Here is a 19,908-nt window from a genome sequence, read left to right on the forward strand (position 1 = left end):
TACAGCTTGTTCTTCACCAAGCTCCCATTCCATAATCCTTCTCAACCGTTTTTCAAGTATACTTGTATAAATCTTACCAGGCTCATTAGAGAAATACCACTGTAATTCTCACATTTAGTTTTTATTTCCTTTTTTTTTATATATATATATATATATATATATATATATATATATATGGCTACTATGACAGCTTTACTCCAATCATCAGGAATTCATCCCTCTATTCAGGCCTTGTGAACTATGCAGTGCAGCAATTGTAAGAATTTTATGCCTCCATACTCTAGCATTCCTGATCGAATATCATCTATTCCAGCTGCCTCTCCACATTTCAGGCTATTAATGGCTTTTTTTTTTTTTTTTTTCCTACTTCAAGAATGGATACATATTCCTGATTGCCTGCCTGTTGAATGTTTTTTATTACTATGCTATCACTGCTTGTTTCATTTAGGAATTACTCCATACATAAAGGATATCTTTTTCTCTAGGTTTTCATGTCAACTTTATCATCTCTAATTCCTTTTACAGCATCCTCCATTTCTGAGCTTTTTCCACAGCCTCCAGAATATTTTGCCGCCTTCCTAATATTTATTTTCTATGTTGTTGCCAAAGTCTTCCCATGACTTTTGTTTAGCTAGTTTTAGTACAGTGTTTAGCTTTCTTACATTTGTCTCTGTATTCTCTAAAAGCACAAGCAGACTTATTTGCTAGGAACTTTCAATATGTTTTTTTCTTTTTCCTTCCGTGCCTCTTTAACTTCCTGTGTACACCATGGAGTTCTGATTTTTCTATCCTTACACACAACCTCACTACATGCCTCCCTGGCTGAATCAATCAACTTTCTTCAGGACTTGCCACTGAATCTCCAAGGTTTGGTTCATATTTTCAAACTCTTTAATTTTTTCATCAATAATGTTTGTGTATTTTAGTCTACAGTTCACATCTGAGAGTTGCTCAACTTTTATTCGCTTTAAACTTTCTTATATGTTTTTTTTTCAATATTTAATTCAATTTTAATCTGCACAAGACTAAATGCTGATCACTTCCAATTTCAAATCCTCTGTACACTCTAGTATCCTGCACCATTGAGAAAACATCACTATCAACAATAACATAGTCAATGAGACTTTTCTTATTCCTTGCATCTTCTCTCCATGTGAATTTGTGCACATTTTTATGTTGAAACACTGTGTAATAATCAGTCCATGTCCCGAGCAGAAATACAACAGGTATTTGCCATTATTATTAGCTTTGCTCTATTCTCCAAATTTTCCAAAAATATTTCTGTAATGTCTCACAATCATTTCCTACTCTGCTATTTAGATCCCCAACAAGGACCAAAATTTTTTCTTTTTTCATTGTGTCAGTTGCTTTCTCTAAAGCCTCAAAACATTTCTCCACTTCTATGTTAGAACCTTCTGTGGAACCATACTCACAAATAAGTCTCATTGTCCAGTTTCCCCATTCTTATATATGTCTACATTTCTCTACTTGATATTGTCTGGCTGCCATTCAAGAATTAGCCTCTTATTAGGTGTTGAATACTATTGCTCCTCCTTTTCCTTGACTGTTGTCTGAACATAAAATTTTTTTATTTATTGCTTAGAAGATCTCAATATAAAATTAGAAGTATTCAATACAAAATACCAGGCAATCTCAAGTAGAGTAATGTGGGCAAATATGAGAATGGGGAACTGGACAATGAGACTTATTTGTGCCTATGGTGCAACAGAAGGTTCTACTAAGGTAGAAGTGGAGGAATTTTTTTGAGGCTTTAGAAAAAGCAACTGACACAATGAAAAAGGAAAAGTTGGTCATTGTTGGGGATCTAAATAGCAGAGTAGGAAATGATTGTCAGACATACAAAAACATTTTGAGAAAATTTGGAGAAAAGAGCAAAGCTAATAATAATGGCAAATATCTGTTGGATTTCTGCTCAGAACATGGACTGGTTATTACTAACACCATGTTCCAACATAAAAATGTGCACAAATTCACATGGAGAGAAGAGGCAAGGAATAAGAAAAGTCTTATTGACTATGTTATTGTTGATAGTGATGTTTTCTCCCTGGTGCAGGACACCAGAGTGTACAGAGGATTTGAAATTGGAAGTGATCACTATTTAGTCTTGAGCAGGATAAAATTGAATTTCATATTGAAAAGAATAAGAAGTAAGAAAGTTTTATAGCGAATAAAAGTTAGCAGCTCTCAGATGTGAACAGTAGACTAAAATACACAAAGATTATTGAAGAAAAAATGAAAGAGTTTGAGAAAAGGAAGAAAACCTTGGAGATTCAGTGGCAAGCCTTGAAGAAAACCCCGATTGATTCAGCTAGAGAGGCATGTGGTGAAGTTGTCTGCAAGGATAGAAAAATCAGAACTCCATGGTGGACACAGGAAGTTAAAGAGGCAGTGAAGGAAAAGAAGAAAGCATATCAAAAGTTCCTAGCAAATAAGTCAGCTTATGTTCTTAGAGAATACAGAGACAAATGTAAGAAAGCTAAACACTGTGTAAAAGTAGCTAAACAAAAGTCATGGGAGGACTTTGGCAAGACCATAGAAAATAAATATCAAGAAGGTAGCAAAATATTCTAGAAGTTGTTGAAGAAGCTTAGGAATGGAGGAAAGAGTGCTGTAAAAGGAGTCAGAGATGATAAAGGTGAAATGAAAACAGGAGAAAAAGATATCCTTTAAGTATGGAGTAATTACTTCGAAAAATGCTAAGTGAAACAAGCAGTGATAACAGCACAGTGGTTAAAAACACTGACCAGACATGCAGTCAGGAATAGATATCCAAAATAGATATCAAAAGCCATCAAAGGCTCAAAATGTGGAAAGGCAGCAGGAGTAGATGATATTTGAGCAAAAATGCTGAAGTATGGTGGTATAAAAGTCTTACAGTGGCTGCACTGCATAGTTCAGAATGCCTGGGCAGAGGGACATATTCCTGATGATTAGAGTAGAGCTCCTCTCATAGTACCCATATATAAAAAGGGAAATAAAACTGAATATGAGAATAACAGAGGAATTTCCCTACTGAGTGTTCCTGGTAAGATATATGCAAGTATACTTGAGAAACGGTTGAGAAGAATTGTGGAAGAAAAGCTTGATGAAGAACAGGCTGGATTCAGGTCAAATAGAGGCTGTCAGAATCAGATCTTCACTTTACAACAAATAGTGGAGATATCATGGGAACATAACAAAGATCTCAATTTAAGTTTTGTTGATTTGGAAAAGGCATATGACAAGGTGCCAAGAGAGAAGCTATTCAATATGCTACAGTTATATGGTGTCAATGGGGCATTATATCAAGCAATACCTAGTCTTTATTTGAGTTGCAAGTCAGCAGTTAGAATTGAAGGAAGTACAGGAAGATGGTTTAATGTTAAATCTGGTGTGAGACAAGGATGTACATTATCCCCCTCTGTTATTCATTATCTATATGGATCACATTATGAAGGAAAGTGGTATTAAACATGATATCTGAATTGGAAATGTTAATGTCAGCTCTTTGCTTTATGCAGACGATGTTATACTTCTAAATAAATCCACTACAAGTCGGCAAGATTCACTGACTAAATTGAATAACTGTTGTAATAGATATGGTATGAAGGTCAGCAATAAAAAGACAAAGACAATGAAAATAGGCAGAATCATTGAAAATATCAACTGTGTTGTGAATGGAGAACCTGTGGAACAAGTAAAATATTTCAGCTACTGATGCACGATTTTTAGTGAAGATGGTAAATTAAATATAGATATAGACAACAGAATCAACAAAGCTGGTATGGTAGGAAGTCAATTGAATAAATTCATATAGAGTAAGAGAGAAATTAGTCGGAACACTAAATTAGCTGTATACAAGACAGTGTTCAAACCAGTTTTAACTTATGGATCTGAGTCAGAAGTAAAACACTTGACCAAAGACTAGAGACTGCAGATATGAGAGTCCTGAGAAAGATTAGAGGCGTGAACAGATGGCATCAATGGCAATATCACATTAAAAATGAGAATATTAGGAAAGAACTTGACATTGTCAACATCCAGGAATGCGTTAGCAGAGCTAATCTCAGGTCACTTAAACAGAATGGGTGAGGAAAGATTAGCAAAACAAGTGTTCTCTGCCAGGTTGGCAGGAAAACGAACCAGAAGAAGACCAAGATATAGGCAGATTGATACGGTAAAAAGTGCCTTAGACGATAGAAATATAAGATCGGATAATGTTGGAGTCTTGACAAGTAACAGACTGATTTGGAGGAAAATTGTAGATAGGAAGTTATGATGTAAATTTTTCATGTAATACTATCATATCCTGTACACCCTTTGAGGGTACATGGCAGGAATTTGATGATGATGATAATCTTTGGCTATCTCATTTAAATGTAAAATATCTTTCTGTAAGTTATCTTCAGAATTTGTAATTATTATTTGGTCATTGGTAAAAAGGAGAGCTAAAGTTCACAGTAAGAGAAAGTTTGATACCTTAATGGAAATTTTTATTCCATTTTTTTATTACTTCATTTAGATAAATATTAAAAAGAGTTGCTGAAAGACTCCTTGGTTTATCTCTCTTGTACATGATAGCTCATGATTTAATCTTATTTGTATTGGATAGTTTTCATATACACTTATGATAGCTTTTAGAATATTATTTGGTATTTGCCTTTCTTTTAATATGGTAAATAAAATGCTTCTTTTAACTTTGTCAAATGCTTTTTCAAAGTCAATAAATGTAATATGATTCTAAATTGTATTCTCTTCTTTTCTCTATTATTAATTTTAGGCAAAGGCCAGGTCGATACATGATCGTCCTTTTCTAAATCCATTCCGTACTTCTAAAAATAAAGTTTTCAGAATATTTTATTAGTTTGTTATTTAAAATTCTGCTATATAGTTTGCATCAGGAATTTAGTATACTTATACCTCTATAATTTTTAGGGTCATCTCTACTACCTTTTTTAAAGATAGGGATCATAATTGCTTTTTTCCATTCTATTGGGGGGATTACTAGTTGAAAAGATTTTATTTTAAAATAACAAGAGTCTTTCTTTGAACCTTATTCCTGCATATTTAGTCGCAGTCATTTAGTCATATTTAGTTGCAGTCATTATTGTTCTGTTTTATTTTTGGTTAGATTTTATTAGATGAAAGGAAAGAGTGGGGACACACAGTGGGACGAGATACTCATGAACATGACACCCATACAGAGTATGACCAGTCTCCTTGCAATTTGCCTCAACAGTGCCTCTCGCATATCGAATACTAATCCCTCACTAGGCATGATCTGATAGAGTACGTGGCAGTAGGATTAAGCCGGCTGACCAGGAAACTTCCTGATTTGTTATTGATTGGTTTGGGTCCATATACTATCTGTCAGCCAGCCTGCATTTTCACTATTTTAACTGATGTACCTTCAAAATGGAGTTGATAGATGACATTCAGAGGGCATATTGCTAAGGAAGCTAAGCCAAAATAGCTGATAGAATTACTTGGTCATTGAAGAACACATTAATCAGGTAAGAAAGTTACCAATCCTCTTTATAAGGAAGCTTTAATACATTTTATCTGGAGTACTGTGATCAGGCCTGGTCAATGGGTTTCTTGGGGATGAGAAAATGGTGGAGAGAATCTAGAGTAATTAACCAAGACGGTGAGTGGTCTGTGAAATGATTCCTAAAATAATAAACTGAAGGTTTGAGTTTGAGTTGCAAAAGTTGGTTGATAAGCAGAAAAGAGGGACCTGATAGAAAAAGGTTTTATAAGATTAATGCAGAGAAAATATTTAATCACTTGGCTGGAGGGGACAGAACAGGAAGTTATATCCCTGGAAATAGAGTAAAAGCAACAAGAGTATAGAGACGAGATTTTTCATTTGGGGAGTGGCAAATGAGTGCCACAGTCAATTGCGAGTGCTATGTCTATCAATAAGAGGTACAAAAGGGCATTGTGAGGAGGTGCCCATGCAATAATAATAATTCTGAAGATCAAAAATAGTGGATTTTACATTTGTCATTCTCTTGACATGTGATCAATGCCCATATTATCCTTTAACGGAAGAAATCTGTCAAATGTATAGTTGAAGTGAACTGTACTTTTTGTAGGCCCATTAGATATAATTGGGTTTTGATGGCTGTAAGTGGTGAAGCACAATGTTTTAGTATTGACTCCATGAATTTTGTGAAGTGAATCTGGAAACAATTTTTTATATTCAACCAATCATTATAGTCAACTTCTAAAGACAGTATAAATAGCGTATTTTCTATAATGGTCGTGGTGTGCTATAGCAAATTTCATCATCATCATCATCATCATCAAATTCCTGCCATGTACCGTCAAGGGGTGTACAGGATATGACAGTACTACATGAAAAAATTACATCATTACTAACTTCCTATCTACAATTTTCCTCCAAATCAGTCTGTTACTTGTCAAGACTCCAACATTATCAGATCTTATATTTCTATCGTCTAAGGCACTTTGTACCGTATCAATCCACCTATATCTTGGTCTTCCTCTGGGTCGTTTTCCTGCCAACCTGGCAGAGAACACTTGTTTTGCTAATCTTTCCTCTCCCATTCTATTTAAGTGACTATACCATCTGAGATTAGCTCTGCTAACGCATTCCTGGATGCTGACAATGTCAAGTTCTTTCCTAATATCCACATTTTTAATATGATATTGCCATTGATGCCATCTGTTCACGTCTCTAATCTTTCTCAGGACTCTCATATCTGCGGTCTCTAGTCTTTGGTCAAGTGTTTTACTTCTGACCCAGCTCTCAGATCCATAAGTTAAAATTGGTTTGAACACAGTCTTGTATACAGCTAATTTAGTGTTCCGACTAATTTCTTTCTTATTCCATATGAATTTATTCAATTGACTTCCCACGATACCAGCTTTGCTGATTCTGTTGTCTATTTCTATATTTAGTTTACCATCTTCAGTAAAAATTGTGCCTAAGTAGCTGAAATGTTTTACTTATTCCACAGGTTCTCCATTCACAACACAGTTGACATTTTCAATGATTCTGCCTATTTTCATTGTCTTTGTCTTTTTATTGCTGACCTTCATACCATATCTATTACAACAGTTATTCAATTTAGTTCAGAGAATCTTGCAGACTTGTAGCGGATTTATTTAGACGTATAACATCATCTGCATAAAGCAAAGAGCTGACATTAACATCTCCAATTTTGATATCAGGTTTAATACCACATTCCTTCATAATGTGATCCATATAGATAATGAATAACAGAGGTGATAATGTACATCCTTGTCTCACACCAGATTTAACATTAAACCATCTTCCTGTACTTCCATCAATTCTAAATGCTGACTCACAACTCAAATAAAGACTAAGTATTGCTTGATATAATGCCCCATCAACACCATATAACTGCAGCGTATTGAATAGCTTCTCTCTTGGCACCTTGTCATATGCCTTTTCCAAATCGACAAAACTTAAATAGAGATCTTTGTTATATTCCCATGCTTTCTCGACTATTTGTCGTAAAGTGAAGATCTGATCCTGACAGCCTCTATTTGGCCTGAATCCAGCTTGTTCTTCACCAAGCTTTTCTTCCACAATTCTTCTCAACCGTTTCTCAAGTATACTTGCATAGATCTTGCCAGGAACACTCAGTAGGGAAATACCTCTGTAATTCTCACATTCAGTTTTATTTCCCTTTTTATATATGAGTACTATGAGAGCTCTACTCCAATCATCGGGAATTCGTCCCTCTGTCCAGGTTTTCTGAACTATGCAGTGCAGCCACTGTAAGACTCTTATACCACCATACTTCAGCATTTCTGGTCGAATATCATCTACTCCTGCTGCCTTTCCACATTTCAAGCCTTTGATGGCTTTTTCTACTTCAAGTATGGATATGTATTCCTGATTGCATGCCTGGTCAGTGTTTTTTATCACTGCTGTCATCACTGCTTGTTTCATTTAGCAGTTTTTCAAAGTAATTACTCCATACTTCAAGGATATCTTTTTCTCCTGTTTTCATTTCACCTTTATCATGTCTAATTCCTTTTACAGCACTCTTTCCTCCATTCCTAAGCTTCTTCAACAACCTCCAGAATATTTTGCCACCTTCTTGATATTTATTTTCTATATTCTTGCCAAAGTCCTCCCATGACTTTTGTTTAGCTAGTTTTACACACTGTTTAGCTTTCTTACATTTGTCTCTGTATTCTGTAAGAGTAAAAGCTGACTTATTTGCCAGGAACCTTTGATATGCTCTTTTCTTTTCCTTCACTGCCTCTTTAACTTGCTGTGTCCACCAGGGAGTTCTGATTTTTTTATCTTTGCACACAACCTCACCACATGCCTCTCTGGCAGAATCAATCAATGTTTCCTTCAGAGTTTGCCACTGAATCTCCAAGGTTTGATTCCTGTTCTCAAACTCTTTCATTTTCTTTTCAATAATATTTCTGTATTTTAGTCTACAGTTTACATCTGAGAGCTGCTCAACTTTTATTCGCTTTAAAACTTTCTTACATGTTATTCTTTTCAATATTAAATTCAATTTTATCCTGCTCAAGACTAAATAGTGATCACTTCCAATTTCAAATCCTCTGCACTCTGGTGTCCTGCACCAGGGAGAAAACATCACTATCAACAATAACATAGTCAATGAGACTTTTCTTATTCCTAGCCTCTTCTCTCCATGTGAATTTGTGCACATTTTTATGTTGGAACATGGTGTTAGTAACAACCAGTCCATGTCCTGAGCAGAAATCCAACAGATATTTGCCATTATTATTAGCTTTGCTCTTTTCTCCAAATTTTCCCAAAATATTTTTGTATGTCTCACAATCATTTCCTACTCTACTATTTAGATCCCCAACAAGGACCAACTTTTCCTTTTTCATTGTGTCAGTTGCTTTTTCTAAAGCTTCAAAAAATTCCTCCACTTCTACCTTAGTAGAACCTTATGTGGGACCATAGGCACAAATAAGTCTCATTGTCCAGTTCCCTATTCTCATATTTGCCCACATTACTCTACTTGAGACTGACTGCCATTCAAGAAGATTAGCCTCGTATTTTGTGTTGAATACTATGGCTACTCCTTCTTTTCCTTGATTGTTATTGCCTGAATATAACATTTTGTATTTATTGCTCAGAAAGATCTCACCAGTTTTGGTCTTTTTGGTTTCAGTCACCCCCATTATGTCGATCTGGTACTTATCTAATTCCTCAGCTAGCTCCATTTCTTTGCCATTCAGGCTTCTTACGTTGATAGTACCGATCTTTAACTCTGGTGATGTTGAGTTGGGGTTTGTTTTCAGATTTGTTCCAGTAGCTGACTTTTCGCTGTTCGCCCTGGTTCCCTGGCGAAAACAAAGGGGGCCTTGTTTAACCGGGCGACGCCCCAGCCGGCATGAAATTTTGTCATGTTGTACCATCATTTTTTATTTTTTATTTTGGTTTAACCAATAAGAATACAATTTGGTCGGCTAAATCCCAAATTGCCAGCCCATCCTCGTTCGTTCAGTATCAAAGTAGATACCCAACAGGGTGCACCACGAGAAGGTGAGGATTGGATATTAGGTCAGAAGCCCTGGTCGGTTCTCCGCATTCCTTTAAAGGATATGTGGAGGTCTCCTCTCAGTTATACAGCTTTGACCCTTAAGCACCCCTATAGCAAATTTTCCTTAGAATAACATGCCTATGGAGTTTTGGTTGGGACTTTATGATAGTTTGTTACAACAATGAATAAGCTTGTTATAATGGCGTTTTATAAAGAAAGGATTTTTTTGGTTGAGTTTCTGTTGCTTTTTATGACTGTATCTGACTGCATTTTTTTTTTTTTTTTTTGTGGAAATTTTTTCTCTCTTGATCCACAGAATATTCCTTTATGTTGTTGTTCATCATTAATAGAGAACATTGAGGGACTCCCAGTGTCCTGTCTATGTAGTTTATTTTCCTTTCTATGTAAAATAGAAAGGAGAAAATATATATTGCAATGCCATTCTTTTAAAAGAAGAATGAACAACAAATATGAATAATGCTAAAATGGGAAGAGAATTAAATAAAATGAAGGGTTTCTTTTAATGGTACATTAGTGAATAGGTGAGAGCCTCCATAACTCAGTTTGTATCGGTGGAGATCTTTGATTGGAAAGACCTGGGCTCAAATCTCATCTATGAGATGAACCTTTATCAGGGCTTTTCAGTCAAAGATGAGGTAGCTGATCTCAAATGGAGGTAGTGGGTTTTTCCATTCCAGAAACTCTGGGTTTTTCTACCTCAAATCAGGCAAACTGTCTCCATAAAGACACATCTCTACAGAAAAACTACTTATATGGGCAAGGAAGGGCATGGGAAACCACCTTGTCTGATTATTATTCCCTAGTAAAGTAGCATTGCTATACCACCACCACTAACTAGGTCGAAGGAGACAAACAAACAACAGTGAACGGCGTGTGTGTGTGTGTGTATATATATATATATATATATATATAATTTTATGAAAAATTGAATGACTAGAACCGAGATTTAAGTAAAAAGGTTTTAATATAAAAACACTACTAGTTTCGGCCGGTAACAGCCTTCTTCAGGTGACATTATAAAAGAAAGAAAAATCACTAAACATTGAAGGTTAAAAGACTATGAACAACATAGACAGTCTCTATACATAATTAGCATGAAAACATTGTAGTTGTTTGAAGCTGTTCTTTCGTTTGTTGCATTGTTGGGAGAGTGCATGCTTGCAGCCTCACGTGAACGCCACTACATGATTACAACTGAATGACTATCTGGGAGGTTGTAGCTCAAGTTGTTATTCAGATGTACAGGATTGAACATGATTTCTCTAGATTCCACGATTTTTCTCTCTATTTCGTCACTGCAACGGAAGATGTTAGTAGATTTTTCCCAGCAGACTTTAGTTTTTATCATTAGGATTAGCCGAGTAAAGGATATGACTTGATAATGCACTCGCTCGCTGTCTCTTGTAAGTAATGTCCCACATGTGTTCTTCCATACGCAATTCGACAGATTTGTCTGTCGAATTTGGAATAATTTCCACATTGGGACATAGAGCCCGTTCTCTTCTTGATGACCCAAATGAACTTCTTACAGAAATAAACCATCTGAAAACTTCTTTCGAAGTTAATGGATATTCCAAGAAAATCATTGAAAAATTCCTTCTTAATCCTCCTAGATATCACTCAGAAGAAACAAATAGATTCAAAGGCAATATATCTATTCCTTACATAAGTACTGTTTCACATAAATTAGCAAAAGTTCTAAGAAAATACAATATCAGAACATTGTTCACTCCACTTCCAAAGATCCGTTTCTTAATTAGCCACCCAAAATCTTGTCATCATCAACTCAAATACTCTGGTGTATATAAAATATTGTGAGATTGTGATATTCCTTATTTTGGGCAGACAGACAAATCTGTCGAATTGCCTATGGAAGAACACATGAGGGATATTACTTACAAGAGACAGCAAGCAAGTGCATTATCAAGTCATATCCTTTTCTTGGCTAATCCTAATGATAAAAACCTAAGTCACAAAGTCTGCTGGGAAAAATCTATTAACATCTTGCGTTGCAGTGACGAAATAGAGAGAAAAATTATGGAATCTAGAGAAATCATCTTCAATCCTGTTCATCTAAATAACAATTTGAGCTACAACCTCCCAGATAGTCATTCAGCTGTAATCATGTACTGGCGTTCACGTGAGGCTGCAAGCACGCACTCTCCCAACAATGCAACAAACGAAAGAACAGCTTCAAATACAATACAACGTTTTCATGCTAATTATAGAGACCGTCTATGTTGTTCATAGTCTTTTAACCTTCAATGTTTAGTGTTTTTTCTTTCTTTCATAATGTCACCTAAAGAAGGCTGTTACAGGCCAAATCTAGTAGTGTTTTTATATTAAAACCTTTTTACTCAAATCTCGGTTCTAGTCATTCAATTTTTTATAAAACTATGTATGTTAACCGAGTTAATGATCATTCTGTCATATATATATATGAATTTTTTTTTTTTTAAGACGAGATATTTTTAAAACTAGTTTTGAAATTAAGACACTTTTTTATGGTGGAAGAGTGATTTTGCCAATTTTCTGGCAAGGTTTTAATTTATGTGGGCTAAAGAATTACTTAACTAGTAAATAGTATGTATGATTTAAAAAAAAAAAAAATACATTTCTTTTGGTGTATTCTGTTTCATTACAAATTGCTTATCATCCACGAGAAGATTTTTGTAACAAAAATCACCTCGTGGAGTAGTGCTCTTTGCAATTAACAATTTTATTTCCTATTAATAGAGCCTCCATAGCTCAGTCAGTATAGACAAAGCCCTTTGGTGGGATTCCCAATCCATAACGTGATCAACTTTATCTAGTCTCTTTTGATTAAAGGTGATAGAGGATTTTTTCTCCCAGAAACTCTGGTTTTTTGTCACTCAGAACAGGCAAACTGGCCAGTAGAACACACACAATTTACAGACAAGAATACTTAGAAGACTGTGTAGGCCAATCACCTGAAAGAAAGAAACAAATATCCTATTAACAAGTTAACACGAATAATAGGTAAACCTAAATTACCTTTCTCATGTCTGTCTGATTCCCTTTGAAATATGCTAACATCACTATTTCAATTCTGAAGTTTAATTAACAACACAAAATACAAAGAAGAAAATAAGATTTTATTTAGCTGCTAATATTTCATTGGTTTTATTCCTAGCATCTTCAGAGTATCAACAGTTTGCAAACAGTCACAGTATATAAACAGCATCAGGTACTGAACAGTGGGAATGGTTTGAAACTGTAACAGACAACACAAAAGACTAAAATATGGTCCATCTGTTCTCTGGTAAAGAGAAGTTTACAATCATTGAATTAATCAAAAAATGTCTGTCTTGCAGATTCCTGGCAAATTGATATCATCATACTTGAGGCTCTTAAGTTTTGTAGATTTGGAAAAGTTGCATATGATAAGATGCCCAGAGAAAAGCTTTTTATCATCATCATAAAATTCTGGACATGTTACCTGATACAATGATATTGCCATTCATGCCATCTGTTCATGCCCCTAATCTTTCTCAGGACTCTCATATCTATGGTCTAGTCAAAGTGTTTTATTTCTAATCCAGCTCTCAGATCCATAAGTTAAAATTGGTTTGAACACTGTCTTGTATACAGCTAATTTAGTGTTTTGACTAATTTCTCTTTTATTCCATATAAATTTATTCAGTTGACTTCCTACCATACTGGCTTTATTGATTCTGTTGTCTATTTCCATATTTAATTTGTCTTCACTAAAAATTGTGCCTAAGTAGCTGAAATATTTTACTTGTTCTATAGGTTCTCCGTTTGCAATGAATTTGATATTTTCAACGTTTTTGCCTATTTTCACTGTCTTTGTCTTGTTATTACTGATTTTCATATCAAGTTTATTATAGCAGTTATTCACTTTAGTCAGGTTTATTTATAATATAACATCATCTGCATAAAGTAAAGAGCTGAGATTAATATGAGGTTTAATACCACTTTCCTTCATAATATGATCCATATAGGTAATGAATAACAGAGAAGATAATGTACATCCTTGTCTGACACCAGAATTAACATCATACCATCTTCCTGTACTTTCTTCAATTCTAATTGCTGACTTACAACTCAAATAAAGACCAAGTATTGATTGATATAATGCCCCATTTACACCATATAAATGTTGCGTTTTGAATAGCAGTTAGAAAAGAAGGAAATACAGGAAGATGGTCTGATGTAAAATCAAGGGTAACACAAGATGCACATTATCTCCACTCTTATTCATTCATCTATATGGATTATATTATAAAAGCAAGTGGCATTAGGCTTGATAACAGAATTGGAGAAGTCAAACTTAGTTCTTTGCCGAATGCAAATGATATTGTACTCATTAACACATCTAGTGCAAATCTCCAGGATTTTCTTGATTCACAGCTGTAACAAATTTGGCATGAAAATCAGTAATAAAAAGACCAAAACTATGAAAACAGACAAACATCAACTGCATTCTGAATGGAGAGCCTACAGAATAAGTAAAATATTTTAGCTATTTAGGCATGGTGTTTAGTGAAGATGGCAAATTAAATTTGGAAACAAAAAACAGAATAAGCAAAACTGGTATTCTGAGGAGCCAGTTGAATAAATTTATATGGAATAAGAGAGAAATTAACCAAAACACCAAACTAGCAGTATACAAGTGATCAAACCAGTTTTGAGTTATGGATCTGAGAGTGAGGTTAGAAATAAAGCACTCAATCAAAGATTAGAGACAGCAGATATGAAGATTCTGAGAAAAATTAGGGTAGTGAACAGAAGGCATCAATGACAGAATGATATTGAAAATGAAGATATTAGAAAGGAGCTTGACAATGTCAGTGTTCAATAACGTGTAAGCAAAGCTAATCTTTCCTCTCCCATCACTTAAACAGAATGGAAGAAGAAATTTTAGCAAAACAGGTGTTTGATGCTAAGATGGCAGGAAGACCAAAGTCTAGGTGGACTGATTCAATCAGAAGTGCCTTAGAAGCATTTCATGCTTCTAAGGCACTTCTGATTGAATACTTGTCAGCACTCCAATATTGTTAGACTAATTTGGAGAAAAATTGTGGATAGGTAATTAATAATAATAAACTTAATCATGTAGTGCTGTCAGAGTAGTCTGAACACCCCATTGAGGATACATCTCAGGAAATTGATGACAATGATATTCAATGTTCAGGGAAGTTTCACAGCTACTGCTAATTCTAAAAATAATTTATCCAGTTTGTTATGATATCATATAACACTTTCATTTTTTTTTCTATCTAATCCTGTGTGAAGGAATGTCTAAAGAATTGGTCTGCCATTCCTGACTTTCTATTCACAGTAACTCAGTTCACAAGTATGTGTTACCTCATATACTACCTATTGAGATAAAGGTTTCTAGTTTGATACATGATCTGAATGTGGTAAAGCTTATATTTATTAAGCACTGGCTGTGGATTATACACAGGGAGATGACCTGTAAAGACCTCAATGAATCTGTATAAGTCATATATTTTTGGTAACTGTTTTATGTACACAAGCTAAAAGGTATGCTGCTCATAGGATATTCCAAGTATTGGGTATGTGGGGAGGGTATTGGGGACATTTAGCATTTTATCTATTTTTTTGGGGATGGGGTGGGGTGGGAGGGGGTTATAGCCATTTGTCTAAAAGTGTACGTCAAAGGTTCGTTGGTTCAAGGTTTATTGATGAAGGACACACTGCATCAAACCCAAGGTTACAGAAGCACTCAAGATAATAACTAGTAATAAACATACACATTAGTAAATAACATATGCACAAAAAGCAATTAAAAAAAAATGAAGAAATCCATTATCCACACATAAATAGAATTTATATCAAATGCAATTGTATAAATTATTTTTAAAAAGTTGAAAACTTCATGCAGTTTTTCCAAGTCTAAGATCTGCTGGAGTGAGACTTGGCCAGATTAGTAAACAATTTATTTCCTTTGAGTGAAGTACTGGTTTCCACCATAACATGAGAGATATGTGCTTTGCATTATGGAATACTAAGGCAAGTGATGTGAAGTCATTAGCCTCTATATACAAGTTGCCCAGTCATAAAGTTATTTCACGTGCAAACTTTGTTTGCTTACACTTTTTGGCATCTTTAATTTATAATATAACCAAGTGGAAAAACTTTCAACATATATCTCTAATCTAGAGTATTTTAGTAATAAGGTGTGAAACTTTTTAGCTACTTGTATATGGAAATATGACTTCTGCATTACTTCAACCTTGGTATCACTTCCAGGTCTGACTCCCACAGATGAGACCTCAATAAAGGTCAAAACCAATCTAGGTAGTGACCCTTCCTATAATGAACAGCATTATACATGTCTGTAAGGATATGTGCTTTGCATTATGGGATACTAAGGCAGGTGATATGAAGTCATCAAGTCTCTATATACAAGTTGCCTAGTTGTGAAGTTACTTCATGCACAAGCTTTGTTTGCTTACACTTGGATAAAAGGATTAAACCAAGAACATAATTTCTTGGCATCTTTAATTTATAGTATAACCAAGTGGTAAAACTTTCAACACATAGTGAGATGCATTGTTCACACATAGGTGGGTCATCAGCTCACAGTAAATAAGAATGTGTAAGATGACTGAACTATATGGAGCATAGTAAGAACCCCTTTCTATCTTCCATTTCTATGTGGAAAATAGGAACATGCAATTTGTTTATCAGTGCTTCCTGCTGTTGGTTAATTGGCTCTGATCTCATAAATAGTCTGTATATGGAACTGAAACAGTACACAGAAAAAGTATGGGCAGATCTAACAGCTGCAATCTCACTTTCCTTAATTCCAATGTGGCTGGAAATAGATCATAATAAACATAAAAATTAAGGATCATCATTTTGTAGAACAGTCACAGAACATCACACAGCACTGGATGTAGATCATACACAGGGATATGGCCAGTAAAGACCTCAATGAATTTGTATCAGTCATACATTTTTGGTAACAGTTTTATGTACATAAGCTAAAAGAATGCTGCTCTGCAAAGAGCAGGGCATTCTGAAATTAGAACGTATTGCTCTTTGCAGATTCAAGAACTGCAGGTAGTGGGGTATGAGACTTCCTTAATTGACACAGAAGGTTGCAGGATGGAGTGCAAACCTGACATGGAGGGATGCTGTTATCTTCAGTGCAAGTAATGTTGTTGACATTCATGCGATAGCATGTATCATCTCTTTCATGATATCAAACGGGCAAACAGTGGTGTGATGTGTAATACAGAGCTTCCCCCCCCCTCAAAAAATAAAGAGTCCAAGTGGGATTTCATTTATTTTAAAGGCATAGTTAAGAGACAATTGTTTCTGTCAAAGCAACAGATGTCTATGTCATTTGTCTTAACAAAGACCTTGAATGGGTGATGTGCAAAAAAGCACCAGTAGTTATGCATATAGCTGATACTTTAAATTAGGGAGCTGTAATCAAGTGCTGATCGAACAGGTCCACAATGAAGGCAATTGTTCTACACCACATTCTGTAAAGGATATTCATTACTCTTTTGCACTTTTCTCTAAGTAATGTGTGAAAGGAGTAAGCTTTCTGTCAAAAACTAGCCCTAAGACTTGGTTTTTGCTGCAACTGGAAAGAGCATTATGATACTTTTTGACCAAAGTGTAAACACACACTTTTTTCTGTTGAAGTCGCTTTTCAACAGAGAAAGCGACTTCAACTTATATCAAGAAGTCAATATACAAATCATTGTCTACTATGGGAGCAAAGAGAGTCATGCTTGAGACAGTCTTAAGGAGCATCCTCCTCTTGGCAAATTGGATGGGATAATATACTTCCCCTCTCACTTGGAGGATTCAACTAGAGTTTTCGTTAAACCCAAAACATGCTCCTGAAATTTCAATTACAGAGATCTTTTAATATGCCCCATTTCCAGGATGCATAATAAGCTTTTTCCATGGCAAAGAACAATGAACTAGATGTCGGTGTTTTTCAGGAATGCATTTTTTACACATCTGTAAACAGATCAAATGATCCAATATTTACTGACATCTACAAAAGCCACATTGTGTGTTGGAGAGATCCTTGCTTTCTAAATATCAGAAGAGTCTGGAATTTACCATTTTCTCCATTCCACAAAGACAGCTGGTCATAGCAACAGGTTGATAATTGTTTACTTGTGTTGGTTCTTTTTCTGAAACTCTTCCTCTGTAAGTATTCTATAGTATAGCAAGAGAAGGAGATCCACAGAAGATGATGGAAAATGTTTTATCATCTCATAATGTTTGCATGAGTTTTACATAAGTTTGCATGCTTTTTTACTCTTGATCATGATAAATTAAATTAAAAATTATTTCAAAATTAGTGATGTTAATCTTAGCTCTTTACTTTATGCAGATGATGTTATACTTCTGAATAAATCCAGTACAAGTCGGCAAAATTTCTTGACTAAATTGAATAACTGTTGTAATATGAATTGGTATGAAAATCAATAATAAAAGGACAAAGACAATGAAAATAGGCAGAAACATTGAAAACATTAACTGTATCCTTTTGGCTATTTAGGCACAATTGTTAGTGAAGATAGTAAATTAAATATGGAAACAGACAACAGAAGGAGTAAAACTGGTATGGTAGGAAGTCAGCTAAATAAATTTGTATAGAATAAGAAAGAAATTAGTCAAAAGACTAAATTAGCTGTATTAAGACGGTATTTAAACCAATCATAATTACCCTGTACACCACTGGAGGATATGATTATGATCACAACACGAAATCAAGTTTCTATGATGCCTGTCAACTTGGTAACAAATCATTGAGCCTAACATGCAAGGAAATGATGACGATAATTTTCTTTCAATTTTTATTATCCCACAGATTTCATATCCTATAGCGTACCATTTCTGCACCCAGTGCATGCATGCATGCTATTTACATTGCTCATAACATTCTATACAATTCTAGATATTCTTGTAGAATGCCCATAGATATGCGTATATAAAAAAATAACAAATATATAAAAATCTGTTTATTGATTACTTTAAATACTTGTGTGGTATTTTTACCTCAAGCATCATTTTTAGATCCTCATCAAACGTGTCCAACTCAGCCTCAATAACATCACTTCCACCTTCACCCAAAACTGCTTGGGCCAAATTGAAATACTGTTGCCTTATTTGAATTCCAGCTCTTAGTACTTCTTTGCACTCTTTGATAAGCTGTAAAATAATTTAAAAAAATTTCACAATTAGTTTCAGAAAAATAATCAAATATGAATTTGCCAACGTTTCAATAATATCAACATAACATTATTTCAAATTCTAAAGGGAAGTTTCCCCCCGCCCACCTCATCTTATCAGTGATTAACATAAACCCTCAAGTTGGGTAAAATTATAATTATAAAACGATGTTTCTTTTTATGTTAAACTAACTATTTCAATTTATACTATATCTTAAGAAATGCAGGTATGGGCTTCATTATAATGAAGCTCATACCTGCAAGTCCTTATAAGGACTGGCTTAAAGGGGCGAAGCAAGAATGCTTTTGATCTTCCCCATTATCTGTAGAGGACAGTGTAGGGATAGGGTGTTATTGAGCTATTAAAGCTCTGATCATGGCAGGAGGGTAACAGCAATAGCCGAGCCTCAGTTAGAACTTCATTGGCTACAGCATTGCCATTTATTACCCTCCAAGGGTATGGTCAGATCATTCGGACATCGAATACCTGCAAGTTGGAAGTAATGCAGAAGTCATATCACCATATACCAGTTGCCAAAAGGTGTCAATACCTTATTATTAAAATTCTCTGGATTAGAGATAGTTGATGGAAGTTTTTTCACTTGGCTATGCTACCAATTATAGATTTGGTTTAATCCTTTATCCAAGTGCAAGCAATATGGAAGATATTAAGGCAAGTGATCTGAACTTATTCCACCTTTACCACGAGTTGCCCCAGTCCTGAAAATAGTTCAGGCACAAACTTTGTTTGCTTACACTTGGATAAAGGATTAAACCAAATATATAATTGGTTGCATAGCTAAGTGAAAAAACTTCCAGAGACTGTTCACAGTATTATCTGTGATTTATGTAGCATTTACACAGTGCTTTAACACCAGTTTTTGGAGTCAATAACCTCGTATGGAGGAAATTTTTATCACTCATATCCAGAGCCTGCCTTGGGGAAAAAAAAAAGTATACAAACAAGACCCCCCCCCTCCCAATTTTTTTTGAATGTCACACTGATCAAAAATACTTGCCAAATATAACTAATATGAAAGGCATTAACATGTAGTTGGTCCACTCTTTGCTAGTATAACAGCCTTCAATCTTCTGGAAATGCTTTCCGCTAGATTTTCGTATATTGCTGCAGT

The 19,908-nt window shown here is 34.9% G+C and overlaps 1 protein-coding gene across 1 annotated transcript in view; it reads right to left on the minus strand.

Annotated features, from left to right (window-relative positions):
• LOC150094331 (mitogen-activated protein kinase kinase kinase 4-like) overlaps nt 1-19,908 on the minus strand; it is a 172,769-nt gene that overhangs the window by 95,698 nt on the left and 57,163 nt on the right. The window contains exon 6 of the mRNA XM_090412440.1: nt 18,603-18,755. Within this exon, the coding sequence (XP_090268566.1) occupies nt 18,603-18,755 (153 nt within the window). The remainder of the gene's footprint in view (nt 1-18,602; nt 18,756-19,908) is intronic.

This window comes from Typopeltis vanoorti, chromosome 22, assembly GCF_054136105.1.
Source record: "Typopeltis vanoorti isolate ZY-2024b chromosome 22, IOZ_Tvanoo_1.0, whole genome shotgun sequence".
In the NCBI taxonomy this organism is placed as follows: Eukaryota; Metazoa; Arthropoda; class Arachnida; order Uropygi; family Thelyphonidae; genus Typopeltis; species Typopeltis vanoorti.